Source organism: Pinus tabuliformis, chromosome 4_1, assembly GCF_031772625.1.
Source record: "Pinus tabuliformis cultivar Carrire ecotype Pingquan chromosome 4_1, CPIR1, whole genome shotgun sequence".
NCBI lineage: Eukaryota > Viridiplantae > Streptophyta > Pinopsida > Pinales > Pinaceae > Pinus > Pinus tabuliformis.
The window spans coordinates 737,328,750-737,349,119 of NC_142303.1; the positions used below are offsets into that span (position 1 = coordinate 737,328,750).

The 20,370-nt window shown below is 39.7% G+C and overlaps 1 protein-coding gene across 2 annotated transcripts in view; it reads right to left on the reverse strand.

Moving 5' to 3' along the window:
- Nucleotides 1–512: 512 nt before the first annotated feature.
- LOC149178260 (uncharacterized) overlaps nt 513–20,370 on the reverse strand; it is a 40,979-nt gene continuing 21,121 nt past the window's right edge. For both annotated transcript variants that reach the window (XM_089420297.1, XM_089420299.1), the window contains 2 exons: nt 1,399–1,430; nt 513–1,306 (listed from right to left, as the gene is read on the reverse strand). In XM_089420297.1, coding sequence (XP_089276423.1) covers nt 532–1,306; nt 1,399–1,430 — 807 coding nt within the window. In that variant the 3' untranslated portion in view covers nt 513–531. The remainder of the gene's footprint in view (nt 1,307–1,398; nt 1,431–20,370) is intronic.

Consider the following 20,370-nt stretch of genomic DNA (forward strand, 5'->3'; position numbering starts at 1 on the left):
TAAAAAATGTTGAACATTTAATACTTACACATCTCATCTCTGAACTAAACTATAACTAAACTATAAAACTATAGAGCACCTCACTAACTAATGTAGTACATATCCTGCTGCATATTAAGAGAATTTTCCCCGATAAGGATATTTTGAATTTTACTCAACTAAGAAATACAGGGAACTAAACTATAACTAAACTATAAAACTATAGATAGAGCACCTCACTAACTAATGTAGTACATATCCTGCTGCATATTAAGAGAATTTTCCCCGATAAGGATATTTTGAATTTTACTCAACTAAGAAATACAGGATAAGAAATGTTTGATATCCATACACTTAGATTGTGAAGGGTGAACAAACACGTTCTGGAAAACTTACGAACAATTTATTTTGCCAAAAGCAAAATGGCAAATGGAATTTAAAAGGATGAAAATAATTCCATGTTAACCGTGACAAACAACACAAAACATATGTATTCCATTCATTGTTTCTTCTTTTCCTCTATAAACTATATATTTTAAGGATAATAAAATGTCATGCTGATTCTTCATTCAAATCATTATCCTCTCCCCGAAATTGGCTACATACATGTACATTAGTATCAGATAAGTTTGTTGATGCATTTTCCCTTTTTAATCTTAAAATCTGATTTCGGTGATACAGAGCCATTTTTTTGGCTGTTTCCTTTGCCTTTTCTCTGGACTTCCCTAACAAAGATGTTTTAAATTGTTCGTGGCGTCTTTTCTGTTGTTTATTCACTTTTTCATTGTACACCTCGTTTCCATTCTCAACCATGCTCAAAGTAATATGATCCATTGGTTTTGATATCTCCCTCGTCTTCTCATTATTGTGAACTTTGGTATCCTCTTTATTGGCAACACTTCCATCATAGATTCCAGACCGTAGCATTTTTTGAATTTGTAGTCTCTTTATAGATTCAGCCAAGGCTCTTTCTAAGAATCGCCTCTTACCAAAGGCTAAAAATGGCCAGCCTGAAATTTTCTTAAATTGATTTCCAGCTCCGTGATCATCCCTTGCAGCAAATATTGAATCACCGCTTGCATTGCTTGCACCAGATGGAGAAGAAGACACCATGCAAGGTGACCTTTTGCTATCCAGAATACTTTTTCGTGAAGAGAATATCCTAGCCAAATTTTTCATATATCGCAATTTCTTAAAGGGTGGAGACTTCTTGTAGACATGCTTGAACCTTGGAACGATTCCCTGCTCTTTGGCTTCCATCTCTTCCATCAGTTTTGAGAAATTTATTTCTTTACTTTCCTTTTCAAGATATTGGGTTTCGGAAAATCTGGAAGAAATAAATAGTTGTGAATAATGTTCCACGGAAAGTATATGTATAATAAAAACTTGCAATACAAAGAGTCGTTGAGTCACCCGTACCTTTTAAGATCTTTCTCATTGTTGTGTTGAACCTGTGCATATAGATTTGCAGGATAAAATACAATCAGCCATTTGTGAATTTATCGATTATCAAGATTCTATATATTCATTCACACAAGTGGAAACAAATGTCAAGACAAACCCTCCTATACATTCACACCAGTGGAACAAATGTCAAGGCAAAATGCTTTCAAGATGTATCCATATTAAATCTCATAAACTATTCAGGAAAGTAAACCCATTGCATCTGAAACTGGTAGATGCAACCTAACATATAATGATAGTTTTCAGAGAACGCAACACTGAAATTTCAGGTGAGGTAAACATTCTAGAAAATACATGATTGTTGTAAAGTACAGCAATAAGGTGGTCTTCAATGGAAGATTATTCGATACGGGATGTCATCATCATACTACAGGGAACTTCTATGCTTATCACAATTACTTCAATGTCCTTTAGCAGCCCAACGACAATTTCCAATTTAGTTTTCCAATAGCAATGACATTAACCATAAATCACATTAACAGTAACTGTACATAAAACACGAACAATAAAATGCAGAAGACAAGCCAAGACAAGAGAACGCCATATTTGAAGGATGCCATGGAAAAAAACCCCAAGATGGAGAAAAGCCTTTGATCAATTATTCTTGTTATTATATTAAGTGTTCAGCAGAGAGAGTACAAAAGTCAAAATTGACTTGCCAAATCAAAGTGAAAAAAGCCCTGTCAAATATGCTGTCAACAACAGTCAAATTATGCCCTAACTAGAAAGTCAAAGATGGTCAATGCAGCAGAAAAACATCCTCTTTGGAGCTTGGTTAGAGGCAGTCAAACTCGGCCTTCAGAAGCGGTCGAAGTCAGCCCAAAAAAGTCTTGAAACCAGTGGTCAAACCTGGTCATATTCTACACTTCAAGTCTGCAGTCAACCCTGCAGTCAGCCTCAGTGAATGTGCCCAAAATATCTCGGTTTTTGTGCCAGCAGATGCAGCTCTCCAAAACTAAAATTTTGACCCAAAATCATAGTCAAATTGTTGGTCAACACTGGTCAAACCTGCAACAGAAGCGTGAAATTTCAGCCCCGCAATCTATTTTGAAATTCATCCTCCTTGCCACACATGTGAGAGAAAAGATGTGCCCAATAAGTTGTACGAACCAATCAGAGAAGGAGAGAGAAGATTGTGTGAGCGAATGAGGTGCCAAATGAGATTGGAGGTCTTTCTTATTTATACAAATCGTTGAGGGTGAAGTGACATGTCTTGAAAAGAGGAATTCAATGCAATCATCATCTCCATCAAATGAGTTGTCCAAAGTGGAATTTGGCCCTAATTGCCAATTTTAACACTCCCTCTCAACTAGAGAAAATTCCACCTGCCAATCCATCTATCATTATCGATCATCATGCCATCCTGCCGTCATGTACCATCTTTGTATCTTGTCTCTACTATGTTGAACACTGATATAGATAATGACAACGAATTGATTGAGAGTGAGTGACAAGACCTTACCACTCTCCGCTGACAAAAGTCAGTCCAGGGGTAAAACTCCAATCAGACTTGATCCCAAATCAAGTTGTTGAGCACCATGCATCCTAGACATAGGGAGTACGGTAGTACACAATGTGTCCATCTGTAGTGCTATGGTTCCTATCCACTTTTCCCAACTCATTGGCTAGATGAGAGGTACTTCCCATGAGTCTCGGACTACATGGGTAGGATGTTAGCTGGGGCATCCGCAAGAAAAGGTGAACCACTCATCCTGCTCATATGCCATAGGAGAAGGTGAACCACTCATCCTATGCATATATCATCAATCGTAGGGGAAGGTGAACCACTCACCCTGTGGTCGCTCATATCTCCAAGAAGTACCCCAAGCCCCTAGGAGCTCCCAGAGCTCAATGTCCAACTCAAGCAGGACCCTCATGGGAGGGTCCTTCCACGACTCCAAGTCTCTCTCGGAAAGCTAAGAATTTGACCTTCCCCAAGGGTTTTGTGAGGATGTCAGCAAACTGCTCATGGTCCTGATGTGTTGGAGCCTTATTGCTCCACATTGTACCATATCCCGAATAAAGTGCTACCTGATATCAATGTGCTTGGAACAGTGGTGGAACACAAAATTCTCTGAAAGGCGAATCCCACTTTGGTTGTCACAATAGTCACGGTGGTATCCAACACGTGCTCAAATAGCTCATTGAAGAGCTTCTTACTAGCTACAATGTATTCAGCCTCGGCAGTGCTTAGAGCCACTGATTTCTGCTTCTTTCTCATCCAAGAAATCGAAGCAGACCCCAATGAGAAGCAACATTCTGACGTGCTCTTTTGATCCACCAAACTGCCAGCCCAGTTAGCATCAATATATCCATGTAGCCTCAAATTCCCGACAGTGTATCTCAGTCCATAGTTGATTGTGCCGCAGAGATATCTTAAGAGATTCTTAGCAGCAATCTAATGTATGTGACGAGGCTCAACCATAAATTGACTCCATGTATTCACAATGAAGCATATGTCTGGTCAGGAGTTTAACAAGAACATCAGGGCCCCCACAAGTTGTTGATACTCGAAACGGTTTGGGCCCAACAACACTCCACATAGCTTCTTAAGGTTGAGTTCCATTGGAGTAAACACAGACTTGCAATCCACCATCCCAAATCTCTCTATTAGCTTCACAATGTATTTTCTTTGAGAAAGGAAAATCTCACCTGGCTTTTGCCAAAGCTCCAACCCTAGGAAATAGTGCATCAATCTTGAATCTCTCATCTCGAACTCAAAAATCAACTCCCTCTTGCATTGATAAATGAGAGGATTTGCACCTGTTAGAAAGAGATTAGCAAAATAAAGGACCAAAATGAGAGGCATGTTCTTTTCAACCTTGAAGTATAGGTTTGGATCAAGGTTACAAGGGAGCAACTTCCCCCCCCCCTCGAACACACTCCCGAAATTGCTTCCACAAGGAGTAAATTTCAGGAGCGCGTTCCCTAATTTTTTTTCACTACCTAGCCTTTTTTGCAAAAACATTCCAAACACAAATTTTTTTCAGAGAAACAATATTTTTGAATGGAGCAACCTAATGATCAAGCCTATGGCCCTAGTATTGACATGTGATTCATGGTAATGTTAAATTCTTAAAGTAAAAGTGACATTCTCCTTAATCTCCATTTTCATATTTTTACTTAAACTTTTAACATTACCATGAAATGACTCAGGATGTTTGAGAGTGGTTCTGACCTCATTGGATTTCATATGGAGAAAGTAGAATTTTAGATCTCATTCAAAATCCAACAAACTTATTAGTTTTTCAGGATTGGGGGGATTGCAATGTTTCCATTGGATTTTGTCATGTGCTAGGGTATGGAACTTGTATTTAATTAAGAGCACCAATCCCTCTATGTACCTTGATGTTAGTGACATTAGTTGTTGAACTCTTCTATCATGACCCCACTAAAAATGTACCCATCACTCAAACAAAATCTTGACTTGACAAGCTATGTTTTTTCTACCTTATGTTAATGGTTAGAGGGTGATATTAATGACAAAGATCCATATACAGATCTAGAGGTAATGACAAAGATACCTCTAGAGATTAATGCTTAGAGGTTGATATTAATGACAAAGATCCCAATTTTCCAGCAAGATTCAAAAATTAGGCATTTCTTGTGGCGACAAGAGGCCCAAGCATTAGCAATAGATAATAGATTTATTCGTCTTTTCTAGTTTCTAGTAGTTTTTATAACTATTGACTCTTTCATATTTATTATGATATTTTTTGTAAACAATATAGACAATTTAAGTTTGAAGTTTGAAGTTGGCAATTATAACTCATTGGTAATGAATTATGAATATGATACTTCGTGAAAGTTGAAAGTTGTTTCATTTCATTTCATGTTGAATTTTTATATAATTTTGGTGATCAATGATGATAAATGTTATGTATTGAATTTTGAAAGCTTGAAAATTTAAGATTGATGAACCACGAGACTCGATGTGTTGTATGTTACTAACTTGTGGACGTGGTTGATGAAAATTATAACTTCTAGACGATTGATGTTATATGGTTCAATCTACGTTTTTATGCTTTTTATATCTAATTCATCATTCTACATGCTTTTGTTGACATATATGCATCAAAATATATAAAAATATATATTATATAAAAATTTGCTCCCGATTTGTTCTTGAACGAGAGCTTTTGAAAATGTCGCTCCCCACTCCCGCTCCTAAGTAACCTTGGTTTGGATCATCATAGCTCCTCGCAAATCCTAGATTCATAAGATAATTGTCAATCCTCTCACACCAAGCCCTAGAGGCTTGCTTCAACCCATAGAGGGCTTTCCTCAACCCGCATATATTGTCCTTCGATCTTGTACTTCAAACCCCTGAAGTTGTTCCAAGTAGACTTCCTCCTTAAGTGAGCCATGCAAGAAGGCAGTCTTGACGTCCATTTGATGTAGGTTCCATCCTTAATTGATAGCGATAGCAATGATAGATCAGATAGGGGTATATCGGGCAACCGATGTAAATATCTCGTCATAGTCTACTCCTTTTTGAGAGAAGCCACGAGCTACGAACCTAGCCTTATATTTGTCACCACCATTTTAAACAATGACAAGATACCTAGTTTCGATGAGTTATTGGCTAGAAGCACTCAATAAGAGACTAGGATAATGGAGAGAGACAAGCCCTCAAATGGAAACGAACCTACTGCTTTCTCTGCTCATGCAAAGAGGAAGAATAATGTTGGTTCAAGAAGACAGGGTCAAGGATTCAAGAAGGGATACAAAGAAGGAAGAAAAGGAAGGTGCTACAATTGTAACAAGTTCGGTCACTATGCTAGAGAATGCCCTCACAAGAAGAATTCTCCAAGGGGTGATGACAACAACAACCACAACAATTTTAAAGGAAATGGCAATCAAAGGAACAACAGGTTCAACAAAGCAAAGAGGAATGCTCCCGCTTCTCGAAATGGAAATGGTTGACCAACCAAAAGGATGAGAAATATCGGGTATGATGAAAGTAATGTTGTAGAAAAACAAGATGAATTCTATCTTATTTCCGCTCTATCTAATGCTCTCCTTTGCATACTTTGGATCATTGGTTGATTGATAGTGGAGCCTTAAGGCACTTCATTAGGTACAAGGAGGCCCTCTCAAATTTGGTTGAAAATAAGACTAATTTGAAGATCATATTTGGAGATAATGCCACCTACCCCGTGAAAGGGATAGGTATTGTCACTCTTCACTTGAATCAAGGGAAAACCATTCATCTACAAGAAGTATTCTATGTGCCTGATTTGAAGAAGAACCCGATGTCTATCTCTGCTATGGAAGATAAAGGCTTCAAAGTAGCATTCATTGATGGAAAGGTACGTATTTGGCAAAGAAACCATAAAGATGCATTTACTCTTGGATTTAGGGTTGATGGTCTCTATCAAGTTGGAGGAAGTCATTTGGGAGCATTGGCGAGCGATACTTCTCTTCAATTTGAGCTATGGCGCCAAAGGTTCGCCTACTTACATTACAAAGCCTTACCTGGGGTAAGGAAGATGGTCACAGGGATGTCTGAGTTCAAGATGAAACATGAAGGTGTTTGTCAGGGTTGTGCAACTGGGAAACTTACAAAGGGACCATTCCCTTCTAGTGAAAGCAAGACCACTGATATTCTCCAATTGGTCCACTCTGACTTGTCTGGTATGTTCCCTGTAACATCATTGGGAGGATACCTATATTATGCAATCTTTGTGGATGACTTCTCATGCAAAACATGGATCTATTTCTTGAAGAAGAAAGATGAAGCGTTCAAATGGTTTCGTTCATTCAAAGAATTGGTGGAAAATCAAATAGGGAAAAAGATCAAGATATTGAGGACCCACAATGAACTGAATATGAATCAATGACTTTTGCAAAGAGGATGACATTAAGAGGGAGACAATTGTTCCATACACTCTTGAGCAAAATGGAGTTGCTGAAAGGAAGAATCGAACAATCATAGAAGCCACCTGTGCCATGCTCCGTGATCAAAGTCTACCCGAGTTCTTATGAGGAGAAGCTGCCAACACTACTGTGTATGTTCAAAATAGATGCCCGCATCAAGCATTCGATTTCAAGACACCTGAGGAGGTCTTCACTGGTAAGAAACTTTATGTTTCTCATTTTAGAATTTTTGGTTGTCCTGTGTATTTTCATGTGCCTAAAGAGAAAAGAAACAAGTTGGAAGCATCTTGGAAGAAAGGTATATTCATTGGCTACGGTGAAAATTCAAAGGCATATAGAATCTATGTGCCTGGTCAAAGAGATGTAGAAGTAAGTCAAGGTGTCACCTTTGATGAAGATATTGCCCTTGGGAAAGCCAAAGATCTTCCTATTCCAAGAAAGGACAATGATGATGCTATGAAAATTAGGATGAACTTCTTATAGATGAGTCTATGCCCGAGGTTGATGGTTCGATGGCTCCTATTGATCCAGCGCAAGGAAATGACCACTATGGCTCAAAGATACTCTCAAAGGTGCTGAAAGACATACTACTTCAAGAGGGACATTTCATGAAAGTAAGAAGTCGAACATGTATCAAGGGTACTTGGCTACTATGAGTACTATCGTTCAAGCTAAACCATGCATGTTCGAAGAAGTCGTAAAGCACCAAGTATAGAAGGATGCAATGAATGAGGAATATGAATAGATCATGAAGAATGATGTCTGGGAAGTGGTGCCTAGACCTAAGGAGAGGACCAAAATCGACTTAAATATCATCAAATTTGGACAAGCAAAAATATTTTTGAATTTATGCCCACACATGTGCAAATTGTTAAGGTCGGCCGCATCATCATGTAGGCTCATGAAGCCCAAGAGACATGTCACTTCGGCTTCATGAGCCTACATGATGAGCCGACCTTGACAATTTGCACATGTGTGGGCATAAATTCAAAACACATTTCTGCTTGTCCAAATTTGATGATCTTTAGGTCGATTTTGGTCCTCTTGAAAAGAGGAATTCAATGAAATCATCATCTCCATCAAATGAGCTGTCCAAAGTGGAATTTGACCCTAGTTGCCAATTTTAACAACACGACATACAGGGAACACAGGGCATTGATGCCTTAATAAACTAGCAAAACCTCAAAACGTTTTAGCTACAAGGAAAAGATAATAAGAAATCTCAACAGATAAAATGGTAAACCCATTTAGAAAATTAGTGCAAGAATTAACAGACACCTATCGACACAAGCAAATGTTTTGTACATGAGAAGTAGTGTGACAAAAGGTAAATTCAATATCAATGCTATATCTAACTCAAACCAACATATGCATATACAAAAGGTCAATTGCATTGTTCATTGTTAGGCATGCATCTATGCATCTCTTTCAGTCTCATAAAGAAGGAAATCCCAAGAAATACACCAATAGAAAATCATGCCACGTGACTACAACTATTGATTTGGAGAGTCAGCTTGAAGAAAATTTATATGGTAAACAAGCAAATGATTTTCACTGCATAGAGGGTTGTTTCACAGTTGAGTGCTATTACACAAAACATGAAACCTATTAACCTGCATATGGTTCTGAATGTGCAAACTATGTATTGGCTTTGTACAAATATTGCGGAGAATAAGCTTGTTGTATAGTCAAACATTGAATACATCAAAACTGCTATTAAATACCCGTGTTTTCTCTCAATCTAATCGTCAAAGGAAAACAAGTCTCCGCAATTGAGGAGGCACAAGAGGTGGCTTGACATCCAAACATAGGACAATAATTGCCATGGTTGTTTAAGTTGTGTGACCCAAGATCTCATAAGATCTAATTTATTGACTATTACACTAGCTGTCTAATAGGCATTTGTTAAAATTGGCAACTAGGGACAAATCCCACTTTCGACAACTCCTTTGACGAAGATAATTGTGGCATTGAATTCCTCTTTTCGAGAAGACCAAAATCGACCTAAATAACACTGAATTTGGATAAGGAAAAATATTTATTTATTTAAAAGAAATTCTACAAGTCATAACTTTAATAAGGCAGGGAAATTGAAAATTTGAAATTCAAATTTGCCTCCAATTGTCAAAGTCAGCTTCACCTCCATAAGGACAAATTGTTATATATATAGGTGTCCTTCATCCTCATTTGGACACATCAATCACACATTTGCTTCTCTCTAAAATGGCCGCAAAAGGAAGGTGTCTCCAACGAAGGAAGAAGGGATTGGTTGATGTTTGTGCAAGGTTGTTTGATGGGCTAAGTCTCCTAAGCAGGAGGCCGAGCTTCTTAGAGGCAAGTCTGGGCTTATGTATGAACTGTTCTAAGCATGTTTATCTTCCATTACAGGTCCGAGTTATCCCTAGGGTTGACCGAGGCATAAGGGCAAAGCTGGGTTGGTTAGATATATTTCTTATGATGTGAAAACCCTCTCTTAGGTAGGTTGTGCCTTCAAAACTTCCTCTCAGGCAAGCCACAAACATTATGTTGCTGAACAACGGTCCATGAGGGTAAATACCTGCCCAGGTAAACCACAAACCTATTTTGGTGAAGGCAGATTGGCGTCAAGGTGTGTTTGGGCACTGGACTAAGCCCTGCCTTGTAGATGATAGAGGACTAACTGTCTTGGAGGAGAGTCGTAGTTGTAGAAGGTCGTTTGGGTGAATACATAAGGGCAGAAGCAGTGTGCCACATTCTTTAACCAGGAGCAGCTAGCAACAACAGTATTCTACAACCTAAGATCTAATGTATTTATGTAGCCTTGAATGCTAGTTGGATGGTTGACCTAATTGGTCAGATTATGGAAGCTCCTAGATAGACTGGAAGTAGCCCTAACCAGTCCAAGCTTCTTTTATAGTATGTCACCAACCTAAGAAGTTATATCTTGTCAGCTTCAAAAGTTGTTAATTTTAGGTATGTTCTATGCTTAGAGCAATATATTTCGATTTTCACAGTTAGCTCAATATCTTTGCCAGATTAGCAATCACATTACCATAATAGTAAATTGCAGATAGAACATAAACATAAATCGCAGAAGACAAGCCAAGACAAGAGGACACAAAATGTGGCGCTAGCCAAGGACAAACCCCAATGTGGGGAAACCCTTGATCAATCCTTCTTATATGTTCTTCAATAGTTCAGCACAGAGAGAGAGAGACAACACATATACAACAGAAGTCAACACTTTGACTTATCTAAATAAGAGCAGAGATCATCTCTAAGAAGATGATACATGAAATAGCTGAACTCAGTTCAAGACATGTTGCTTCAATTGATTCTCCAAGGTGACTCCATCACCATGCTGCACCTATCATTGTGCTGCACCTCATCATCATGCTGCACCTCACCGTGTTGCACACATCATCACTATGCTGCATCTCATCATGCTTCACTAATCATGACTGTACCCATCACTGTGCTCAATGTATACTGCAATGTATCATCACTTCAACATGCTGCTTCAATACCTTTTGCTGTTGCACTATTCACATCATGCTCATCATCACCAAGTTGTACCAATGTGCTGCACTATACTGCATCCAAGCTGCCTACAACAATCATTGTATTTATCATGCTTCTTTATGCACCTTACCGCATCATGTTGCCCATGCATCTTGCTGTACTATCACTATGTCTTACTGCAGTTTCAGGTCTGCAATATAGCTGTTGTGACTGTGACTGGTTAGGGCATATTGGCAGCCCCTAAACAGTCACCCAAACAACCCTCCTTGGCTGCGGCCTATACTAGGAGAGATGCTCACCTGACTTGATGTTGTTCTGGGCATGAACAACCCTCAATATACCCTACGCTGCCCTTCAACAGTGAGGTAGGGCCTGCGGCCTAACCACAGCAATCTACGCTGCCTCTCCCAAGGCTTCTCCACCCAAAAACCACCTCAAACAGCCCTGAAACTTATCCTCCCTGTCCCGGCCTTCATGAACAAACCCACAACCCTCCAACCAGCACTTCGGACTTTCTTCAACCCATGAAACAGTCCTCTAACCCATGCTGCCCTAGCCTCCCATGCCGTGGCCTCAAATTAGACCTGCAGCTAGGGCTAGGGCTTGAATGCACAACAATTTAGGGCATATGGTAAACCCTTATAGGACAGCGAGGGAGCCTACTTCAATCTCCTTCATGACAACGGTGAGGGTCTCCCTTTGGACAGCGTATTAGACAAGGGCCGTCTTCTATGACAGCGAAGAGGATTAGGGCATGTCCGCTTCTTAATATGACAATGCCCTGGATCTATGTGTAGGGCTTTCATGAGCTAGGGCATCATCCTCTAGGACTGCGATTTTCCCTTAGAGATTCTTTTTTCCACTAAAACCCAAAACAAGTGGAGAAGAAGAAATCTCAAGAGAGTTGTGTGTACAAATGACTTGCAAGGCACTTGTATTTATACTAAAATGTGGGGCACAAGTGGGGGCAGTTTGGTTGCTGGTCGACCTTGACGAATTGTCCATAACACAAATAAATTCATACCTCCATGAATACTTATCAGAATCGGATGATCTTTAGATCAATCCTACACCTCTCGATGAGAGGAATCCAAGAAAAATATCAGCTGCCATAAATAAGATGACCCACATGGAGTTTGGCCCTAGTTGCCAATTTTAACAGAGGTACATCTAGCAGTGATAGTGCCTCTCCTAATCGGCAAGTCAATCTTGACCTAGTATTATTATACTCTCTCTCTCTCTGCTGAACATTTGACATTAATAATAATAAGAATTGATCAAGGGTTTTCCCTGGCTTGAGCCATATGCTTGTGTTCTCTTGTCTTGGCCTGTCTTCGGCATTTTTCGTTTATGTTTTTTCTTCAGTTACTGTCAACATTATTTATTGCTAATGGAAATATAATGGACTATAAAATGGGCTATATGGATCTTTGAAGTAAATGTCCTAAGCAAAGAACATGTTAACCTAAAATTGACATGGTATCAGATCTAGGAGAGGACAAGCCCAAGCAAGAGTGGAGAAGAACGCAATCACTGGAAGAACGTTGTTGACAAGACTCTATAGACTGTGGAATGCACATTTGCTGTGACTATAAAAGAAGAGGGTCTTGAAATCTTCAAATTAGAAAGAATGGAAGCAGAGGGAGAACCTTTAATTTTGATAGCCCTAATCAGAGACTCAATTAGAGTCCAATATGTAAAGGACTAATTCCCATGATCTCTGTGCCAGAAGTCTGAGGAGCATGTCAAATTGTCATTCAAGGCGGAGCATCTTATCAAAGAAAGCAGTGCTGATATGAATAGTGATTCAAATTCATACTAGTGACCAATCTTTAAGAACAATAGCTCGCATCTGTTTCAGATCTATGGGTCGTTTACCTCAGGATCTTGCACTCTCTTCTGGACTATGGCTTGCACTATAGATATCTCTTTGCATCTCTGTGTTTGAGCTATTCCCTCCCCTATGACAGTCTTGCATGTTCACAGCTTCATGCCTTTTACTTCGTAAGGAATTTGATTTAGTATTTCTATCCATATCTTTTATATTGATGTGATCCACATCTCAATGGTATCAGTGTTGATTATTACAGCAAGCTATATAGTATAATGATTGGTCTTGTCTGCCCTGGCACTATAATATATATTGAATGACTGTAATGATTGGATGACCCCTTTTGGCATCATGTATCAGTTTTGGTTCAACATAACTTGCTATGTATTGATGAAGGATCAGAAGTATTATAGTCATGTATGGCTTTAATATTTATTGCAGGCTTGCAGCATTTCTGAGTCATATTCAATTCAATAAAGTCTTGCTCATAAAGTTATCTTGTGGAGTATTTTCGACTCTAAGAATATAAGCTAAATCTGGTCCAAATCCGGAGAAGTGAAGTTGAGCATCTGATGCAATCCATTTTTGAGATTGGCAATCTCTGTCAAGGACAGACAGTCTCAATCATTGCACAGAGGTTCAGCTCCAGTATGCTATGCATAAGGGTTTGATGACTCATTGAAGTTAATATCGTATGGTTCTGATTAATGAATTCAGTGGCCACTTCAGATATTAAATTCTTGTAAGCCATCTGTCAGATTTAATATCACTAGCCTGGTTGGGAAATCAGTCTTGATGATCTTCTATAGCATCAGTCTTCCAACATCTCTTGATCTTATCATCTTACGAAGATTCTCTTCCTACAGTAATCCTGAGGCACCAAGTACATTTTGCAACAGTATTGATCCTCTTTCAGGTTTGAGAAGAAACGTGTTATATCTACGATCTCAGTGATCTCAACATGTCTCTATAACCTCGTGCATAGGAATCATAGGAAGAGCAAGGGTTTGTTTTCGGAAGGTTCATCTATTAACCATCTTTGCAAGGAGAGCAGAGGTTCAATGAAGCCTTCTCTATGGAAGATCGAAGAATATCAGGTACAAGCTCTTCATTGACAGACTCTCCAGAGCACCAGTTCCAACATCAAAAGACTTGTGAATAGCAAAGGTACTTGTGACCCTTCACCCTCTAGGGCATCTCATCACAACGGATGTCAATTTGGTTGACAGAGTAAGAATCTGTTTTGAAGTGATTACATCTGCAGCATATTCATCTCATTTCTCTATATCCAATAAAGTTATGGAACCTCTGAATTATTACAGACCTGAATGTGATCAATTCATAATCAGCCTTCAAGAAGAAAATTCATGACTACTGAGGTGTGGTTTTGATAGTAATATACGTATTCATATATGTATGAGCTCTTTTGGAGCTGACCTGATCCAAGGTGTATCATGCGGCAAGAAAATTACCAGCATACAAGAAATTCTGTTATTATTTTTTATTTTTGGAGATTTGGTAGTAGTCCATTGTTTTGATATACAATTATCAAGAGTTGTTATCAAATATCATCACCTACTGCAGAAGATCAGAGTCATAATCAAGGGAGTGTGACAGCAAAAGATCTGGCCTATTGTCAGTTAAACTACTTCAGAAACAGTTTCAAGTAGAAACAGTGTATGGCATCCTCTCTTACAGCAGTCATCTAATATACTGCTGTTAAGGTTTGTCAGGCAGATCACGTGAAAGAGACTGCCAAGTGCATTGGAAATTTGGTGATAAGATAAGGAACGGGTTGATGAAGGCTAAATGACCAACTGAAGCAAGGCTTCAGAGGGAGCTATAAAATCCCTGTCAGAATAGTTGGATGACCTGGCCTCAATGTCCAAAGGAATAATAACAAGAAAAGTAGTAGGTTGCAGATTGCTCGATGTCTATGTTTTGGCAAGGTCACTCTCCCTATGTTCAGAAGGTACTATGGACAAAATATTGTAAATATGCAGTTATTGGAGATGTTTGCACTCTCATTTATCAAAGTAAGAGGACATTGACTTTCAAGATGGAAGACCTAGCCTTGATGCACTATTCACTGTACTTAAAAGTCTAATGAGAAAGAGAAGTTGTTGGTCTGGATATATATATATATATATATATCCCTGGTGTTCTTGACAAACACCTATCATATGCCTCGCTATAAAGACTTTGAATCTATCTATGGATGAGCCTATTGTTGTCTGAGCTGGCAGTATAAAGAATTGAAAGAGCACATCTAGTGCTATATCTCTTGATTCGGTTGCTCTAGAAGCACTATTGAGGCTGAATGTATATAGCAGCAAGTATGACTTGTTATGAAGCCAGTTGGTTGAAGAAGCTCTTCAATGAGCCTTTTGTGCACATGCTGAAATCGACCATTGTATAACTGTGATATTCTCGAGTGGGATTTATTTTTCAGAGAATCCATGTTCCACAACAACTCCAAGTATTGGGTACCACTTTATTTTGATGCGGTAGATTGCAAAGCTTCCAAGCTCCATCATTGTTGGTTGGATGAGCAAACTATCATCCTTTCATAGCCTCTTAGTAATATCAAGATTATCTTTCTTCAGAAAGAGACTAGGAGTCATGGATAGACCCTACTAGGAGGGTCCCGGTTGAACATTGAGCTCTGGTAGCTCCTAGGGTACTTCTTGAGCTATGAGCGACCATAGGGTGAGTGGTTCACCTTCCCCTGTGACGATTGACATGTGTGTAGGGTGAGTTGTTCACCTTCCCCTACTATTGATGACATATGCATAGGACGAGTGGTTCACTTTCTCCTATGGCACATGAGCAGGATGAGTGGTTTACCTTCTCCTGAGGATACCCCAGTGAGAAATGCTTATGGGCATCTGTTGACATGTCAGTGGGACGTGGTTCATCCTTTCCCCACATGTAGGATGTTTATTCCCTACGATTTGTGGTTGACATGTCGGTGGGATGTGGTTCATCCTTTCCCCACGTGTAGGATCCTTCCTACTATTGTTGGTTTGCATGCATGTAGGACATGGTTCATCTTTTCCCTACTCTCATTGTTTTGCATGTGTTGTGATATGTGATTGTAGGATGTGGTTCATCCTTTCCCTACGTGTGGTTAAGTAGGATGTGATAAATTCTTTCCCTGTTATTGATTCAGTATCATCCTACCCATGTAATCTAGAACACATGGGAAGTACCTCTCATCTGGCCAATGAGTTGGGAAAAGTGGTTAGGGACCATAGCACTATCGATGAGCGCATCGGGTACTATCGTACTCCCTATGACTAGGATGCTTGGTGTTCTTCAATTTGATCTGGGATCAAGTTTAATTGAGGTTTTACCTCTGCACTAACTTTTGTAAGTGCAAAGTGGTGAGGTCTTGTGACTCACTCTCGATCAATTCTTCTTCATTATTATTTCAGTGTTCAACAGACCAGAGCAAAGCATAATCGAGATACAGAGATGGTTCATAATGGCATGATGATCAGTGACATAGTTGTTGGCTTGATAGGTGGAATTCTCCCTAGTTGAGAGGGAGTGTTAAAATTGGCAACTAGGGACAAATCCCAATTTGGACAACTCCTTTGAGGAAGATAATTGTGGCATTGAATTCCTCTTTTCGAGAGGACCAAAATCGACCTAAAGAACATCGAATTTGGATAACGAAAAATATTTATTTATTTAAAAGAAATTCTACAAGTCATAACCTTAATAAGGCGGGAAAATTGAAAATTTGAAATTCAATTTTGCCTCCAATTGTCAAAGTTGGCTTCACCTCCATAAGGGCAAATTGTTATATATATAGGTGTCCTTCATCCTCATTTGGACACATCAATCACACATTTGCTTCTCTCTAAAATGGCCGCAAAAGGAAGGTGTCTCTAGCGAAGGAAGAAGGGATAGGTTGATGTTTGTGCAGGGTTGTTTGATGGGTTGAGTCTCCTAGGCAGAAGGCCGAGTTTCTTAGAGGCAAGTCTGGGCTTATGTATGAACTGTTCTAAGCATGTTTATCTTCCATTACAAGTCCGAGTTATCCCTAGGGTTGATCGAGGCATAAGGGCAAAGCTGGGTTGGTTAGATATATTTCTTATGATGTGAAAACCCTCTCTTAGGTAGGTCGTGCCTTCAGAAGTTCCTCTTAGGCAAGCTGCAAACATTATGTTGCTGAAGAGTGGTCCATGAGGGTAAATACCTGCTCAGGTAAACCGCAAACCTATTTTGGTGAAGGCAGATTGGTGTCAAGGTGTGTTTGGGCGCTGGACTAAGCCCTGTCTTGTAGCTGATAGAGGACTGACTGTCTTGGAGGAGAGTCGTAGCTGTAGAAGGCTGTTTGGGTGAATACGTAAGGGCAGAAGCAGTGTGCCACATGCTCTAACCAGGAGTAGCTAGCAACAACAATATTCTACAACCTAAGATCTGATGTATTTATGTAGCCTTGAATGCTAGTTGGATGGTTGACCTAATTGGTCAAATTATGGCAGCTCCTAGATAGACTGGAAGTAGCCCTAACCAGTCCAAGCTTCTTCTACAGTATGTCACCAACCTAAGAAGGTATATCTTGTCAGCTTCATAAGTACATCTATGATTGAGGGCAATGATAGTGCAATTCCTAATTGGCAAGTCAATCTTGACCTAGTATTATTGTACTCTCTCTCTTTGCTGAACATTTGACATTAATAATAAGAAGAATTGATCAAGGGTTTTCCCCATCTTGGGGTTTTTCCCTTGCTTGAGCCATATTCTTGTGTTCTCTTGTCTTGGCCTGTCTTCGACATTTTTCGTTTATGTTCTTTCTCCAGTTACTGTCAACATTATTTATTGCTAATGGAAATATAAAGGACTGTAAATGGGCTATATGGACCTTTGAAGTAATTGTCCTAAGCAAAGAACTTGTTAACCTAAAATTAATAGCATTGTTATTCTTAATAGATTTACCACTGCTCTGGGCATTGGGCAAATCATGCTGACTTTAATTTTGCATGTTCTGTCTGCATTTGCCTGAATTGTATGTTGCATGTATGTTTCTGCGGACCAACTATATTTTTACTATTGCTGGATAAAAATCTCTATATGTTGTTCATCTTCTCCAAATATATCTCTGATATTCTTGAAGTGATCAAAATGTTCGTCATTTACATTTTCCCTTCTTTAAGTTTCAAAAGTTTCAATTTTTTTTCTTCTTATTTATAATTCAATCGTTAAACTTGCATGCAATTTATATTTGGAGACAGACATCTTAATTAATATTCGTTCTTTCCAATTCACAGCCTCCAACATGAAGGAATTTGGGGTACATGCATTCACAGATAATGGTCAAGAAAGAAAAATTTTAAATTTTAAAAAATATTGATGATATTGCAATGTTACATCTCCCACGCATTAATTATCCACTCACTACATTATTAAATAGCATCCTCAATTGGTTATCACGGTTTATTGTGGTTTAACCACCAAATCCCTAACCACAATAGCTAATAATATGTGGGTCACATATCTAACATATAAAATGACACAAGTGGTAACAACTCCTAACGACACTTGATTAAAGTGTTACCATAACACAAAGTTTGAAAGAGCCATGACAATTTGTGGATCGGAATATGATGATTACACAATAGCAAATGAAGGATCTTCATAATAAGTTCGTTAATCCTTGCAATTCGAGAGATGGAGATGTGCTACTGTTGTTTGGTAGCAAGCGTAAGGAAACATTGGGAAAATCAGTATTTTCATGGTGGGAACTGTTATCCACCATTTTGTGGGTGATATCCCTAGGAGAAAATTTTCTCCAAGATGGTCCTCAGCTGGCAACCAGCAGCCCCTTGCAGCCACCAACTAGCTTGTTGTGCCACTTCTCTGTCACCTAAGCCAGCCATGTGGTCCCTCACCCATCTGTCATGATCTTATGTTTAAAGGTGGGTCTCCCAAACCTAAAGGTATGCCTTGTCATTTGGTAATTTAGTATTGTAGTTTACTTATCATGGAAACTTTTGGGCATGAATTGGTAGGGGGATTCGGTGGAAAGAATGGGCTAGGTCTTTGCTCTTGTCCCCTAGACCTCTTTTGGACGTTACCCTTGGACCCTAGTCACGTGGGATCTCATTTACTGACCTTTTAGTTCTCGGGATGGTACTTCATGGGAAACCCCGATTTTGGTCGTGTGGTCCCGCTCCCTCATCCACATACATCACTTCCCCTCCGCTCATTATAACCCTATTCATCATTTCTCCCACCTGGGTCCACATAGGGTTAGCCTCCCCTTCCCCTTGCCCACACCTTAGGTCGGGCCTGGAATGGTGCCTCAGAGGTTGATGCCGCTGAAAAGAAAAGTAAAAGCATAATTGGCCACATTCAACAGGAAAATGTACCACAAAATGCAAAAGATGGTTGAGACAAACACAATTAGCACGTGGGCAAAATCCAATGCATGAGCTCTACCCCATTCTCATAGCCATCACCCTGGTTCCTATAGGCCCTAGATGAGCCTCTTTTATCATTCAGTAACCCATGATTGTCCCAACCCCTGGTGCGTAATGGATCACCCCACCTCAAAGGCAGTATCCACTGTTATACTTTACATATCATGCTCTTAATCCTTAATCCCCGAGTAGTTAACCGAAGAAAAATCATAAAAGGCAAAAGGCATATAAAAAAGGGTGGAAAAATCAAAGCCGGGGTAACTCATGTACCACAATTTCTCCCTCCTATACATTATATACCCAAGTGTGGGCTTCCCCTTTATTAGCTATCCTTGTACCTTGGCATGTGACCCAAGATTGCCCCCTCCATCCCCTACTTTGTTCCATCACTCCGTCACATGCCACCACCATTTGAAGGATGTACCTTGGACATATCATCCCCTTTAAAAGTGGAAACCACCTAATAGGGCACTTGGTTAACCCCCCTTGGAGCTTGGAGACATTAGCACATGCCAAAGCCCACTATGTTAGAGCATGCCATTATGAAGTGCCCACCCATTGTCCATGGTTTGTAAGCTCTTTAACTCAATTTCTTTAAATGACTTGTTGTACTGGAAGGCAAGGGGACACATTGGATCTTATGTAGGATTACAGATGGTCTCCACTTCCTAACTCTCTAGAGGGCACATTGGCACATGTAGGGTGTGTGTAGAGAGCCATGGGCCTCCACAACAGTAGACAACATTCCATGGATCCCCAGAGATGTTTAAATATTGCTCGAATTTCATCTATTGGATGAGGAAGATGCACCCAGTTCACCATGCCCAGTCAGCCCCATAGTTGTATCACGCACTTAGCAGACGACCCAGGACTTGCATGATGATGTAGCATCACTTACACCACCATCCAAGCTCTTGCAGATGGTCTACATGCATCTTCAATCTATTTGGGGACCCATGAGGACACTTGTGTGCCCCCACACCCATTGGGAGCACCACAGGTTTATTATTTGGAGAACAAGGGGCCAACCCCTTGTCCACTACTTTTCAGAGTCCTATTTCTCATTATGGCACCTATGGACTTCATTAATCCTTGATCCCCGAGTAGTTAACCGAAAAAAAATCATAAAAGGCAAAAGGCATATAAAAAAGGGTGGAAAAATCAAGGCCAGGGTAACTCATGTACCACAATTTCTCCCTCCTATACATTATATACCCAAGTGTGGGCTTCCCCTTTATTAGCTATCCTTGTACCTTGGCATGTGACCCAAGATTGCCCCCT